This window comes from Lactuca virosa, chromosome 7 (assembly GCF_052849685.1).
Source record: "Lactuca virosa cultivar CGN04683 chromosome 7, Lactuca_virosa_CGN04683_v6, whole genome shotgun sequence".
Lineage (NCBI taxonomy): Eukaryota > Viridiplantae > Streptophyta > Magnoliopsida > Asterales > Asteraceae > Lactuca > Lactuca virosa.
The window spans coordinates 205,401,881-205,415,672 of NC_136432.1; the positions used below are offsets into that span (position 1 = coordinate 205,401,881).

General features: G+C 33.5%; 1 protein-coding gene across 1 annotated transcript; it reads right to left on the reverse strand.

Moving 5' to 3' along the window:
* Positions 1 to 3,927: 3,927 nt before the first annotated feature.
* LOC145124335 (glycine-rich RNA-binding protein-like) lies at positions 3,928 to 4,954 on the reverse strand. Its single transcript, XM_079059640.1, has 2 exons — positions 4,786 to 4,954; positions 3,928 to 4,509 (listed from the first exon to the last, which is right to left on the reverse strand). The coding sequence occupies exons 1-2, from the start codon at positions 4,897 to 4,899 to the stop codon at positions 4,111 to 4,113; spliced, it is 513 nt and encodes a 170-aa protein (XP_078915766.1). The 5' UTR covers positions 4,900 to 4,954; the 3' UTR covers positions 3,928 to 4,110.
* Between the last annotated feature and the right edge of the window lie 8,838 nt (positions 4,955 to 13,792).

Genomic DNA, 13,792 nt, shown 5'->3' on the forward strand with positions numbered 1-13,792 from the left:
TCGTAGTACTCCTTAAAATCGGAATTTTGAGAAAAAGAATGTTGTAACACTCCAATTCAGGTATTACAACAAAAGCCCTTGAAGTTATTAACTATTGCATATTTAGCCCCGTAAGTACGCTGGGCGTACGTCATGAGTACGCTTAGCGTACCACGAACAGGTGATCGTGGAGAGCCAGCACGTACGTTAGGCGTACCAAGACTACGGGGAGCGTACGTGACGGGTGTGCAAACCCTAATTTCCGGACTTGAGACCTATATAAGCATCTTTATCTCATTTGAGCTCCACCCTAACCAGCCTCCTTTACCTTCAAACGTCCCTAAAAACCCTAGAATCATTTGAGAGTGTGTTTTGAGCTTAACGAGTGCATTTGTGGCCATTTTAGTGCCCATTCAAGAAGGAGGAGTTGCTAAGCAAGCTTGGAGTGGCTTTGGGCTTCAAGAATCTGCATCTAGTTCACCTTGAGGAGCTTCTGGACCACGGGTGGTTACGGACTGTTAGGAGAGCAACATTCGGATTTAGCAGACAAAGGTGAGTCTTCAAGAGCTGCTAGACCGGGGGTTTATCCGTCCGAGCAGTTCCCCGTGGGGAGCTCCGATCCTGTTCGTGAAAAAGAAGGATGGATCACACAGGATGTGAATTCATTATCGTGAGCTGAACAAAGTAACGGTGAAGAACTGTTATCCGCTACTGAGGATCGATGATTTTTACGATCAGCTATAGGGTGCGTCTTGGTTTTCCAAGATTGATCTTCGGTTGGGATGCCATCAGATGAGGATTCGGGATGAGGATATACCGAAGACGGCTTTCAGGACTCGGTATGGACATTATGAGTTTGTGGTGATGCCATTTGGGCTCACCAATGCCCCTGAAGCGTTCATGGATCTCATGAACAGGGTGTGTAGACCGATGTTGGATCGGTCGGTGATCGTTTTTATTGATGATATCCTGGTTTACTCTAAGACCAAGGAGCAGCACGAGCAGCATCTGAGGGAGGTATTGGAGACCCTGAGGGCGGAGAGGTTGTATGCCAAGTTCTCCAAGTGTGATTTTTGGTTGCGGAAGGTACAGTTTTGGGGGCACATCATCAACCAGGAGGGTATTTCGGTTGATCCAGCTAAGGTTGAGGCGGTGATGCAGTGGGAAGTACCGAAGAATGCTTCCGAGATCCGTAGCTTCTTGGGTCTAGCGGGTTATTATCAGAGATTCATCCAGGATTTCTCCAAGATTGTTGTGCCCTTGACCCACTTGACCAAGAAGAATGTGACATTTCGATGGGGTACGGATCAGCAATTGGCTTATGAGACCCTGAGAGGGAGGTTATGCGAGGCTCCAATTCTAGTACTACCCGAGGGGTTAGATGATTTGGTGGTGTACTGTGACGCATCGATTTTAGGGTTAGGTGTGGTACTGATGCAGAGGGAGCATGTGATAGCTTATGCCTCGAGGCAGTTGAAGCCTCATGAGGCGAATTACCCCACTCACGACCTGGAATTGGGGGTAGTGGTTTTTGCCCTCAAGATTTGGAGGCACTACTTGTATGGGGTAAGGGGCACCATCTACACTGATCACAAGAGTTTGAAGTATTTGATGGATCAGCAGAACCTCAACATGCGACAAAGGAGGTGGTTGGATGTGTTGAAGGACTATGATTGTGATATCTTATACCATACCAGGAAGGCCAACGTGGTGGCCGATGCTTTGAGCCGCAAGGCGGCAGGTTCCCCGATTGGGAACGTTTGTTTGAGGATGACCGCGATCTCTCCATTGTTGGATATGATCAAGGAGGCTCAGGTCGAGGGGGTGAAGAAGGAAAACTGGAAGATAGAGCGGATTCGAGGGCAGTATCCTTTGTTTTAAGGATAGTCGTGGCCTTTTGACACAGTGTGGCCGAGTATGGGTACCGGTGACTGGAGGAGTGAGGCAGAAGATATTGGAGGAGGCGCACAAGTCCAAGTTCTCTATACATCCAGGGGCTACAAAAATGTATAGAGATTTGAGACTGAGTTACTGGTGGCCCTGCATGAAGCGGGAGATCACCTGGTTTGTGGAGCGGTGTTTGACCTGCAGGAAGGTCAAGGCCGAGCATCATCGGCCTCATGGCAAGGTTCAACCGCTACCCATTCCCATGTGGAAGTGGGAAGAGATCACTATGGACTTCATTACGAAGTTACTGAGGACGGCAATGGGTGTGGACGCCATAGGGGTGATCCTAGACAGACTGACGAAGAGTGCCCATTTTATTCCGATCTCTGAGAGTATATCCGCCGAGAAGTTGGTGGATATTTATGTGCAAGATGTGGTGGCTAGACATTCATTGTTGTTGGTTATATTTTGGTGGATATTTTGGTTCAATTTTGAAAGTCCATTACTGTTTTTGGTTATATTTTGTAAGTGCATTGTTGTTTTTTGTTATATTTTGAAAGTGCATTGTTGTTTTTGGTTCTATTTTAAAAATTCATTGTTGTTTTTGAAAATGCATTTTTTAATGCATATGCACAAAAAAAATATGAATATGCATTTTTTTGAAAAATTACTTTTTCAAATATTAATTTCGAAATTTAAGGAATATTTTCGTAGATTTAAAAAATAAAAATAAAGTAAAAATGAATAATTGAAAATAAATTGAAGAAATTTTAAATATATGAAAATATGCCTTATAATTCAAAAATAAGATTTAAAAAAAATCCAAAAAAAACATATTCATATTTTTTTATGCATACATATATTTTCAAAAAAATATGCATATATACATACATATAATTTTTTTTGCACTCCTCTTAGATATATGTATTAAAATGCACGTGTGAAATTTGGTAACTAAATTCATTGTAGATAAAAAGTTTGTTGTTTTTATCTCCGTCAATTTAGTTATATATATATATATATATATATATATATATATATATATATATATATATATATACACACACACACACACACACCAAAATCCCTAATATTTCGTGGAAGCGGTTCTGGAACAATTCAACCTACAGCATAGAGTGAGTCGACAACCCAGAATGACAAAACCCAAATAGAAATAACTGTGCACAGTTACACTACGACGGTGCGAGCTGAGGAAACCCCGGGTGGGTCTTTCACTCGACTAACCAGCGATCATTCTTCCTCACCGTCTCCTTCGTCCTTCCGTTTGGGTTGCAGCTTCGTCACCTGTATTTCCCTGGAGCAGTGCTTCTTTCTGGTGCTCCGATGCTCTCTGCCTTGGAAGGGTTCCTCTTTAAGAAAAAATCGCATTAATGATCTGCCTTGCCTTATTTCCAGTTGTTAAATAGAGAGAGATTATATACAAAATTCTCGTTTTAAATCACATTTAGGTTCCTAAAAACTAAAAGTTGGACAATATTATCAAGTTATGTTTAATGTTATTTAGAACAATGCCGGTAACAGCAAAACATGATTGTGATTTTCTTGTTAAAATCAATGAGGAAAGTAAACTGAATATATCAATTTTCCTACAAAGAAAGAATAAGAGACACGTGGTCCATTATAAAAAAATGAGGTTTTCATTTTTTTTTTTTTTGGGTGAAGAAATCAGGTATTTTTATCCAAACTTATTATATATAAAATCAGGTTAACTGAATACCCGAAACCCATAATCTACCCAATTTCAAACACTAAAAAAACAGAATATGAGTTTCTCATTCGTATTTTTTAAGAAATGGGGTTTTTTCATCCAAACTTATATAAAATCGGGTTAACAGAAAACCCGAAATTAAATACCCAAAACCCATATACTTCCTAAAGTCTCTTGTTTTTGTGCTAAGATAATTGCTAGAATTTCAAAAAATAAATGTGTTAATAGTTATCTATGTGCTAATAGACAGCCTAAATTGTAGTATAAACCTACAATGTTTGTTCCACGATCTATTCGATAACATGAGAAGATGAGAGAAAGAGACTTAGATAAAAACATCATAACACAACGCTTTGAATTGATCAAAGAAATGAGAAAATTAAACTCATATTCATCCATGATTACAATTATCAAACACAACCCACTCAGCGATCAAAAACAAGACTACTAACATCAACCACATAACAAACACTTCAACACACACGATAATACACCATTAATCAAACTCCAAATTCTTAATTCCTCCAGTTACCTTCCGGAGCACCGCCACCGCCACCGCCTCCCCTCGAGTATCCACCGCCACCACCGCTACCACCGCCGTATCCACGGTCACGACCACCTCCATATCCACCACCACCACCTCCATATCCACCGCCACCACCACCGTATCCACCACCGCCACCTTCACGTCTTCCGTATCCACCGCCTCCTCCACCATATCCACCGCCACCTTCACGTCTTCCACCGCCGCCGCCACCACCGCTTCCACGTGACTGTGCCTCGTTCACTGTGATGTTACGACCGTCGAGGCTCTGTCCGTTCATCCCCTCAATCGCGTCTCTCATCGCTTGCTCATCCTTGAAAGTTACGAATCCGAATCCTCTAGATCTGCCAGTCTCCCGATCGTTGATAATCTATTCATACCAAAAACAGAATTAAAAACCCAATTAGATCCAATTCGAGTATTAATTATCTAACATAACATCAAAAAACCCAAAATCGATCGATCTTCGTCCCTTAGAAAACGAGAAACGTACCGTTTCAGGTAATAAAAGTAACAGTTTACAGAAGAGAGTAGTTAACAAAACGAGATCAGAGAATCAATCAAAGTAACACAAAGAACACAGATGCGTGGCCGAATCGAGCCGGATTCAGATCTCGGATCTCAACCCACGACACACGAAACGGACCTTCGATTCCAAAATCTCTCCATATTGAGAGAAAGCTTCTTCTAAGGATTGGTCGGTAGTCGCCCATGCCAGACCACCGACGAAACACCGGAATTCCACATCCGCAGACGCCATTAATGACTGATTTTGAATACGTGGTGGGGAAAGGATAAAACCCTAGTAGAAAACGCCTAGATTATATAGCTGAAGAAGCTCCTCATACTTCACTCTTGACTATGGTTAGTTGACGTCATTAGATAAGGTATGCGCCTAACCCTGGTTAGGTTTCAGATTAGATATTTATATTTTGATACTCGTCAACAAAAAATAGCTTTCTTCAACTTTATTGTTATTTCAAAATCGGTAATTCAGTATTCTATCTATAAAAGAAAAGAAAAGAAAATTTATGATATTTTATTTGAATGAACCTCAAACTATGTGGGGACATGCTTATCTTCTTTACCTCTCACTTCGATTATTGTTCTGGTAGGTGACTCACACTTTACTTATTTTGTTCTTTTCTTTCCTTTTCTTTTTTTAGAAATCTACATTAATAATGATTATATTTTATAAAAAGTATTTATAAAAAGTAGTAACTTCGTTATAAAGAACATGTTTACAATAACTCTTTTTTACCTTTTAGGGATAATGACTTAAAAAAATAATATATATTTTTTGATTTGTGTACCTTTGATCATTATGGTCTTTAGTCCACATTTGTCCCTTCAGTTTGTTTAATTATACATATTTACTCCTTATAACCGATTACTCTAGGTAAACGGAAAAAATAACTTAAAAGGATAATATATTTTTCATTTTATGCACATTTAGTCTTTATATATTTTTTTTTTGCATATTTAGTCCTTAATATATATATATATATATATATATATATATATATATATATATATATATATATATATATATATATATATATATATATATATATATATTTTGCAAAATAGGTCATTGTTTTCGTACACATCCAGTATTTATAACCGGTTTTTTATGTTTTTTTTTCACGACATCCTATGTGGGATAATCATTAATAAGGTGTTCGGGGCTGTTATGTTTATGGTCACCGCGACCTCAACTGCTTAATTGCTTTTGACTTGTGTTTCGCTTAGGTATTGTGCTCTGAACATTGTAACTTCTTCATAAGATCTCATATTTTAACGATATTTATATCACGCGTTCGTATTTAAGTCTACTACAACTTTCTTTACTTCTATTTAAAAGTAATATATATTTTTACTTATGATCTTTATATACATGTGTTCTTTATGAATGTTTGTATGTATGAATTTTTTTTTATAAAATCATAAGTAAAAATATATTACTTTTTAACGAAAGTAATCTAAACGAAAATTGTAGTAGACTTAAATACGAATGGGCGGATATAAAGATTGTTAAAATCTGAGATCGTATGAAGAAATTACGACGTTCTGAACATAAGACCTAAGCACTAAGCAATCGAGGCCGCAGTGACCATAAGCATGAACAGCCCCGAACACCTCATTAATGATTGTCCTACGTAGAATGTCGTTAGAAAAAACCTAAAGAAACTATTCATAAGTATTAAATGTATACAAAAACAACAAGGTCTTATTTTGCAACAAAAAAAATATTAAGGACAAAATGTGCAAAAAAATATTAAGGACTAAATGTGTACAAAGTGAGAAATATATTACAATATTAAGTCATTTTTTCGGCTTACCTGGAGTAGCCGGTCATAAGGACTGAATGTGTACAGTTAAACAAGTTGAATGGGCAAATGTGGACGAAAAAAAAAATTCAGCGACCAAATGTATACAAATCGAAAAGTATATTACCATTTTAAGTCATTATTCCAACCTTTTACCATAAAATAACCTAAAAATTCAAAATAACCCATATAATCATAATTTTCACAAATGATCATCTGCTACAGATGACGTCATCTGTAAAAATCTTTTTTTCCCAAAACGATGTCGTTTGGGGTCATTGAATGCGAAAAAAAAATTCAACTATTGTTGTTGATCCTATGGAGCCTGGTTGACTTAAGAATGCTGACATCCTCTGCGTAAAAAAAATGTCTTATTTTGTCAGAATCAATACTATGAAAATCTGTACGTTTTAGAAGATGTTACCTTATAAAAACGACTAAAAGAATTTATCAAAGCTTTTGTCTCATCTTTGGAGAAAAAATTCAGTTTGTTTTTTCTTTTGTTTTCCCTATCAATTTTATCCACCTTACTCTTTCTTGCTCTTGTTTATATAACATGAGTTCAAACGATTCAGATGGATATTTATTTTTGTTTGTGTCTGTGGTTCATGTCATCTAAAGCCTTCTTTAACGGGAGAATAGGATACGAGAGAAAGAGAGACGGTGAAGTGTTCTGAAGGAGAGGAGATGAGACGAGAGAAAGAGATATGAAAGAATATAGTAAGAAAGAAGATGGAATGTTTATCTCGCTTTAAGATGTCACGTTAGTGCCAAGTCGACCCATGTGAGAAGTGTCAACCGGTTGAAACCTATTCAAGTAGGTAAATAGTGACAAATTTGGAAATTTAGGGGGTGTTTGGGATTGTTTTTTAACCTAAAAGATCCTTTTTGATGGGGCAAAAGCCAAAAGTCACTGATTCCTAACTTCTAAAACAACTTTTTTTTCTTCTTGCCAAAAAAATCAATCTAAAAGGACTCTTGGAATTGCCAAACACCTTTTTAAACTTTTAACTTTTTGAAAAAAAAATCAAAATTCCAAAAAGTCGGTTTGAAAAGTAATCCCAAACACCCTCTTAGGGACTTAATTAGCATGATTATAAATTTAGTGACCAAATGTTGACAGTATTGAGACTTCCAAGGTAAAAAAAAATCCTTTTATCAAAACTAGATGTATGCTCGCGCAAAGCGACAGTAATAAATAGTTTTTTTGGCAAATAGTTTCTTACGGGAAATAATTATTATATTTTATTAATAATTAGTATGTATTAAAAATTACCATTTTTAAATAAAATGTTTATGTTTACACCTTATGTTTATATTGACTATTTATATTATTAATGTAAATTAATTAATATTGGTGTTTAGTTTAAGAAATATAAATTAATTTATATACATTAATTTAATATTTTAAAATTGTTATTTTGCTCCAAATTGAATTTCTTAATTAGTTTCCTAAATTCAAGTTTTCAAACTTTTGGCAAGTATTAATGTATTATTTATTCATAATTGATTTGTTCAAAAAGCTTTGTAACTTTTACCTCTTAAAATTCAAAATATGACTAATATGTTTTATAATATAGTATAAGATATAAGATATAAGATAAATATAATATTTGGCGTCTAAATTGCAATGTCATGTAACATTTAATATAAAAGAAACTTTAGTATAAACACTATCTAATTACACAAAGTAACATTATAGTTTTCTTGGTATATATTTACCAACTAATTACATCACCAAAATAGACATAAGAAAGTCATGTCATAATAACCAAAAGTCACATACGATGGTCATTGTTTCAGCCATGAACACAACCATACAAATGTCCTACATAAAAGACAAAAATCAAAATCCATTCGATAAGTACTAAATTACAACAACCAACAAATTACCAAAATAACATAAGATCGTCATTTCATAATATCCAAAAGTCGCATACCATAGTTATTGTTTCAACCATGAACACAACTTTACAAATGTTATACACAAAGCAAAATATCAAAATCTATTCAGTAAATACCAAATTACATCAACCAAATACCAAAGTTAATTCCTCTTTTGCTTAAAAACTATAGGTCATTTCCATTTATCTTTTTCCTTACTTTTTTTCTCCCACTTGTGCACCTTCCTCTACTCCTCTTTTCCATTTAAAAGTACTAAAGTTGTGTCATTTTTTATGACACTTGACATTGTTATATTTTCCTACTATGAGATTTTCCTTGGCTACTGGATTCATCTTCGTTCATCTTTATCTTTTTCTGGCCTCCCCACTTTCATAATTTTTGAAGTTATTATATGTAATTACAATATTTAGTTTATGTTTGAAATACAAACATGTGTTTGATGTTTTGGGGAAGTTGGTGTTGCTAGGAAATCAGACTTAGGCCACATACTACAACTATTTATTGGATCAACTTTGTTAAGATACATCATACTCCATGTAGCTAGCTTATATCAAGGATGCATCCAATCCTTCAGATATAGAATATTTTCTTATTGTTAATCTTAAACTATATTGCACCCATAACATCATTACATGGAATCCTAGTATTCTCCCGAGTCTTGTAAGTGTAGGTTCTTTCATTCAAGTCAACATAATTGTCCAAACATGGACTTGATATTTTTCTGCTCCAATGAAATTATAATTGTATTAAGATGCCTCTTTCTTATTTTCCTCTACCCTCTTTTATAGTAGGGTTAAGGGGACCTTAACACTTATATATCATTTTTTTCATAATGCATAGCTTCTTCATCATATATACTCTGATGTGATCTGAGCATGTGATGATAGGCTTGTCCCTACCGTCAACTAACTTACAGTTAAAAAACCACACATATTATTCAAAAGAGCATATGAATATGCTCTACCTGAATGTGTTCTATCTATGAAATACATCTTAACCCACTTAGTTCAAGAAAATACATTTTAAACACTTAATATAAGTCATATATCTTGAACCATATTCATTTGAAACTCATAAACTCTTCATTTATTCTACATAATTGATTGGTTAATTATATTAGTTAATCATAAATTAAAACATTATAACATTAAACTAATTAATAATTACAAGTAAATAGTTTTTTAATTATATTGGTGTGCACCAGACCGGATATTTCTTATGTAGTAGGATTCGTCGATGGGTTTATGTCAAAACTAAGGAATGAGTCAAATATAGCTTCGTTATTTGAATGGAAATTTGGATGTCACATTATGTTATCGAAAGATAATGTCATTCTCAAAGGTTTCATTGATATTGATTTGGGGGTTTGTGTGTATTCATGTAAAAGCACTATTAGTTATGTGTTCACTAATAGTGGAATCGTAATTAGTTAGATGACATGGTTACTAATGTTGGGTTTTTATTCAAAAATTGTTTCAGAAACTTAAAGATAGCAACGGAACACTTTAATTTTGAAAAAAATAAAACTAGTTTTATTCTCACCAAAATATCATTTTTCAAGACTTAGAAAGATTAAATAAACCCACAAAGAAGAAAGTGAAACAACCTTTGAAGACTTTGGTTCTTTTTGGCAATTAGGAAGTTGATGAAAATGGCTTTAAGCTCTAAGGAAGAAGCTCTCTAGAAGTATCAACCAACAATAAATCAACTTGACAAGATTCTAGTCTTCTTCTTCTGATAAAAGAATCTCTTATGCTCTTAAGACAAAGAAACTAGTTTTCCTTAAAAGAGAGTGTTCAAGTATCATCTTCATCTGTATGTTCTTAACACCTAAAGACACAAAATCTAGAGAGAATATGGAGATGGGAAGCCTTAAATTTTGTGGTTTTTTCTTAGCTAAAATAAAGAAGAGAGATAACTAGTTTATATGCTCTTAACTTTATGACTTTATCCCATGGGTCTTAACCTTTAAGACTCATGCTTAATCAAATCAACTAGCCATGCTTTCTAAGAGCATGGTGTGTTGAATAAATTAATCAAAAGCAAGTATTCTTCTTTCTTTATGGTCTTCTTAAATATTTTATAAAAAGAAGAAGCTGGTTTTTCTATAAAAACTCTTCTAATTTTTATAACTTATAAAACATTTAAATCCATATAAGACAAAATAACCATTTTGGTATAAAAAGATGTACATGACATAATAAATCATACCTAATGATAAATTATGATATATAAAATTAATATTTTCATAAAATAAATAATTTAAAATGAATTACAAGATATATATATATATATATATATATCAAGAATCATATTTTTATAAATAATATATTTGCATCAAGTTGTTGTTAGTGTGACCCTTTATGATCATATATTATCTAGCAATATCATTCTATAATGACTCGTGGGCATATAGATCTTTGAATATCCCACTTTCATAAGACTTATCATAGATTGATATAGACAGTGGTTAACGTATAGTAACTCACTGCCCCCCCCCCCCATAATATATGAATTAGTGCCATTTTATCAACATCTAATTCCAAAAAGCTCAAAGCCTCAATTGATGTATAAAGTACGTTTATCAGTTATCCCTTTGTTATAGACATCCTGTTGAAAATGAGACTTTGATCGCATCAATCTCATTTGGAGTTCAACTGTGGGAAAAACGCGTTAGATGTCTAGCTCTCAACTCATAAGAGGAACAAATATCATCTTTACTACATAAGCCTCTTGTATAGTTCACACCATACTTAAAAATGGCTTTTATAAATGCCCGAGTAAGGATCATAATTTAACCATATCTAAGCACAACATTCCCTACACGTAAGTCCCACTATGTATCTCAGGTGTTAAGGATACAAACATAGTACCTTATAATCAAGTATCATTCATAATAGAGATCTATGACGTGATCTCGATGCGGGTCTGTTCAGTACTAGTTCTCTGAAAAGTACCTATGAAACTTGGTTACAACCACTTGCGTACTTTGATCTGGTGAGAGTTAACCAATCCAATTCATATTAGCCTTACTTCATATACGCTCCCACAATTATAACTGACTATGAACTTTAGAATAATAAAATTATTCATGGATTAAACATGTTAATATAGAACAAAACAAGTATTAATATGATGATCATATCCTAGTATATCAAAACATTATTTAATAGTTGTTGTTACATTGTTCCAATATCCAAATACTAAATCCAAATCAAAATCTCATTTCTAGAATAATAAATTCTAACAGCTGAAGTGTGACCATTCATAGTTAGCTTAAAAGAAAGAATTTAGTAATGGGTCTGACTAAATTTAATTTGTGTGAATTCTGCGAATACCATCATCTTCATATTTGACTTTACTCTAAGTATAGCTAAACATCTAGGAGAATATGAGTGGTGTTCTTTCGTGACACAGAGTCTCTTAGCTTGATTAAGTATACTCTTAAAGTCACAAAGATTTCTATATGATACTTGAATGGCAGAAATCAACTTAGTTTTTCAATGAACTCATTCATCCAATCATATTTGATTTCAACTTCTAAAGTAGTAGTGTATTCTTATTTAGTAGATTGTGCAATTATGTTTTGCTTGGACCTCATTCCTACAAAAATTACTCTTCATTCCATAATGAAGTCATAATACAATTATAATTCATATATATATATATATATATATATATATATATATATATATATATATATATATATATATATATATATATATATAGAGAGAGAGAGAGAGAGAGAGAGAGAGGTAGGTTCAAATGTTTCTCACATCTATTGTGTGCTAGAATGCACCAATAAGAATTTAGTAAAATTAAATTTATATTAAATGATATCCATACTTATAATTCCTTTTTATGGAAACTAATTAAATTCGTCATTAATGTCAACAATAATATTCTTTCAGAATGAATTCGTATTTAGAAGAATGAGAGTGTATTCTAGCAGAATGAGAGTGTATTCTAGTAGAATACACTCTCGTTCTTCATATTTCATGCAACTTTATTGTATTTTAAGTGAGTGAGACTTGAAACAAAGAACGAACCCATACATAAAAACCTAGATGCAAATTCATCCTGAAAGAATGTTATTGCTGACATTAATGACGAATTTAATTAGTTTCCAAAAAAAGAGAATTATAATTATAGATATCATTTAATATACATATAATTATGGAAATCATTTAATATCTATCTTTATTTAATTAAATACTTATTTAATTTTACTAAATTTCTATTGATGCATTCTAGCACACAATAAATGTAAAAAACACACTAACCTAGTCCTATATATATATATATATATATATATATATATATATATATATATATATATATATATATATATCCATTTTGAAGTTAGCATCTTATGTAGCTCTTTACATAAAGATCTTGTTCTTAACTAATTATCTCATGAACATTCTCTTAGTTCTTCTTAAGTAATCTTAGAATGTTCTCATAGTCATCAAGTGACTTACCCATGTATACAATTGGTATCTCATGATATGTTCATAGCATAATTATATACCTAGTCTTGTGCATAATATGACATAAATGATGGATTCTTTGCCAAGCAAATAGAATATAAATCATTTCATCTAGCTCAAACCTATGTGCTAGGTCCTCATGAGTGTTAGAACATGAAAGTGATCCTTATGAAATCCGAGATGGAGCATGTACGAGATAGTAGAAGTGTACGGAGTCAAGTAAATTTTGAGATGAATACAATCCGAGATGCAGAAGTTGTCCGAGACTCATTATGTGTTTATAAGAACTTTGAGTCTGTAATCATTTGTAAAGACAAGTATTGTTTTGTATTTTACTATGTGTCTTTCAGTATAGTACAAGTTACACGATCAACAACAACGGCTGTGTCAGACTGTTGATCTTCAGTCGTCTCTCAGTCCATGCGTACTTTCTTAGACTTTTTCTTTTAGTAACTCCTTGATTATTTAAGGAGTTGTCAACCTTTGTATCAAGAAGAGAAGTGTGCACCTTTTCCATCTTGATCAAATCAAAGAATCATTCAGACAATCATTCTCTCTTACATTCTTCTTGTTCTTAGTTGCTTTACATTGTTCATACTTCATATTATTCCATATTGAGCACTTTGTTGAGTTAATCATCTTTGGGACTTGACTAGTTTACCATAATTGACTGGAACCTTATTACAAGCAATCATTGATATTAAGTTAATTCAAGGTTTGAGTTTTCAAACCTTGTCTGCGCAAATCTGAGAACTCACAATTGGTATCAGAGCATGAGTGGTTGCACTTTGAATCCATAAGAACAAATTATAGTTGGTTGTAGATTACCTTGGTATCTCAATCATTTATGTATTCAGGATAAAAGTTCTTCTATGTACCACTTCAACTCTAATATCATAACTTCAATGGTTGCTTCTAATCAATCTCA

Excerpts from the sequence above, each read along its gene's own strand:
- LOC145124335 (XM_079059640.1), bottom strand. The coding sequence starts at position 4,899 with ATGGCGTCTGCGGATGTGGAATTCCGGTGTTTCGTCGGTGGTCTGGCA. Across the intron at positions 4,510-4,785 it reads GAGAGATTTTGGAATCGAAG|ATTATCAACGATCGGGAGAC; the intron begins GTCCGTTTCGTG and ends TGGTATGAATAG.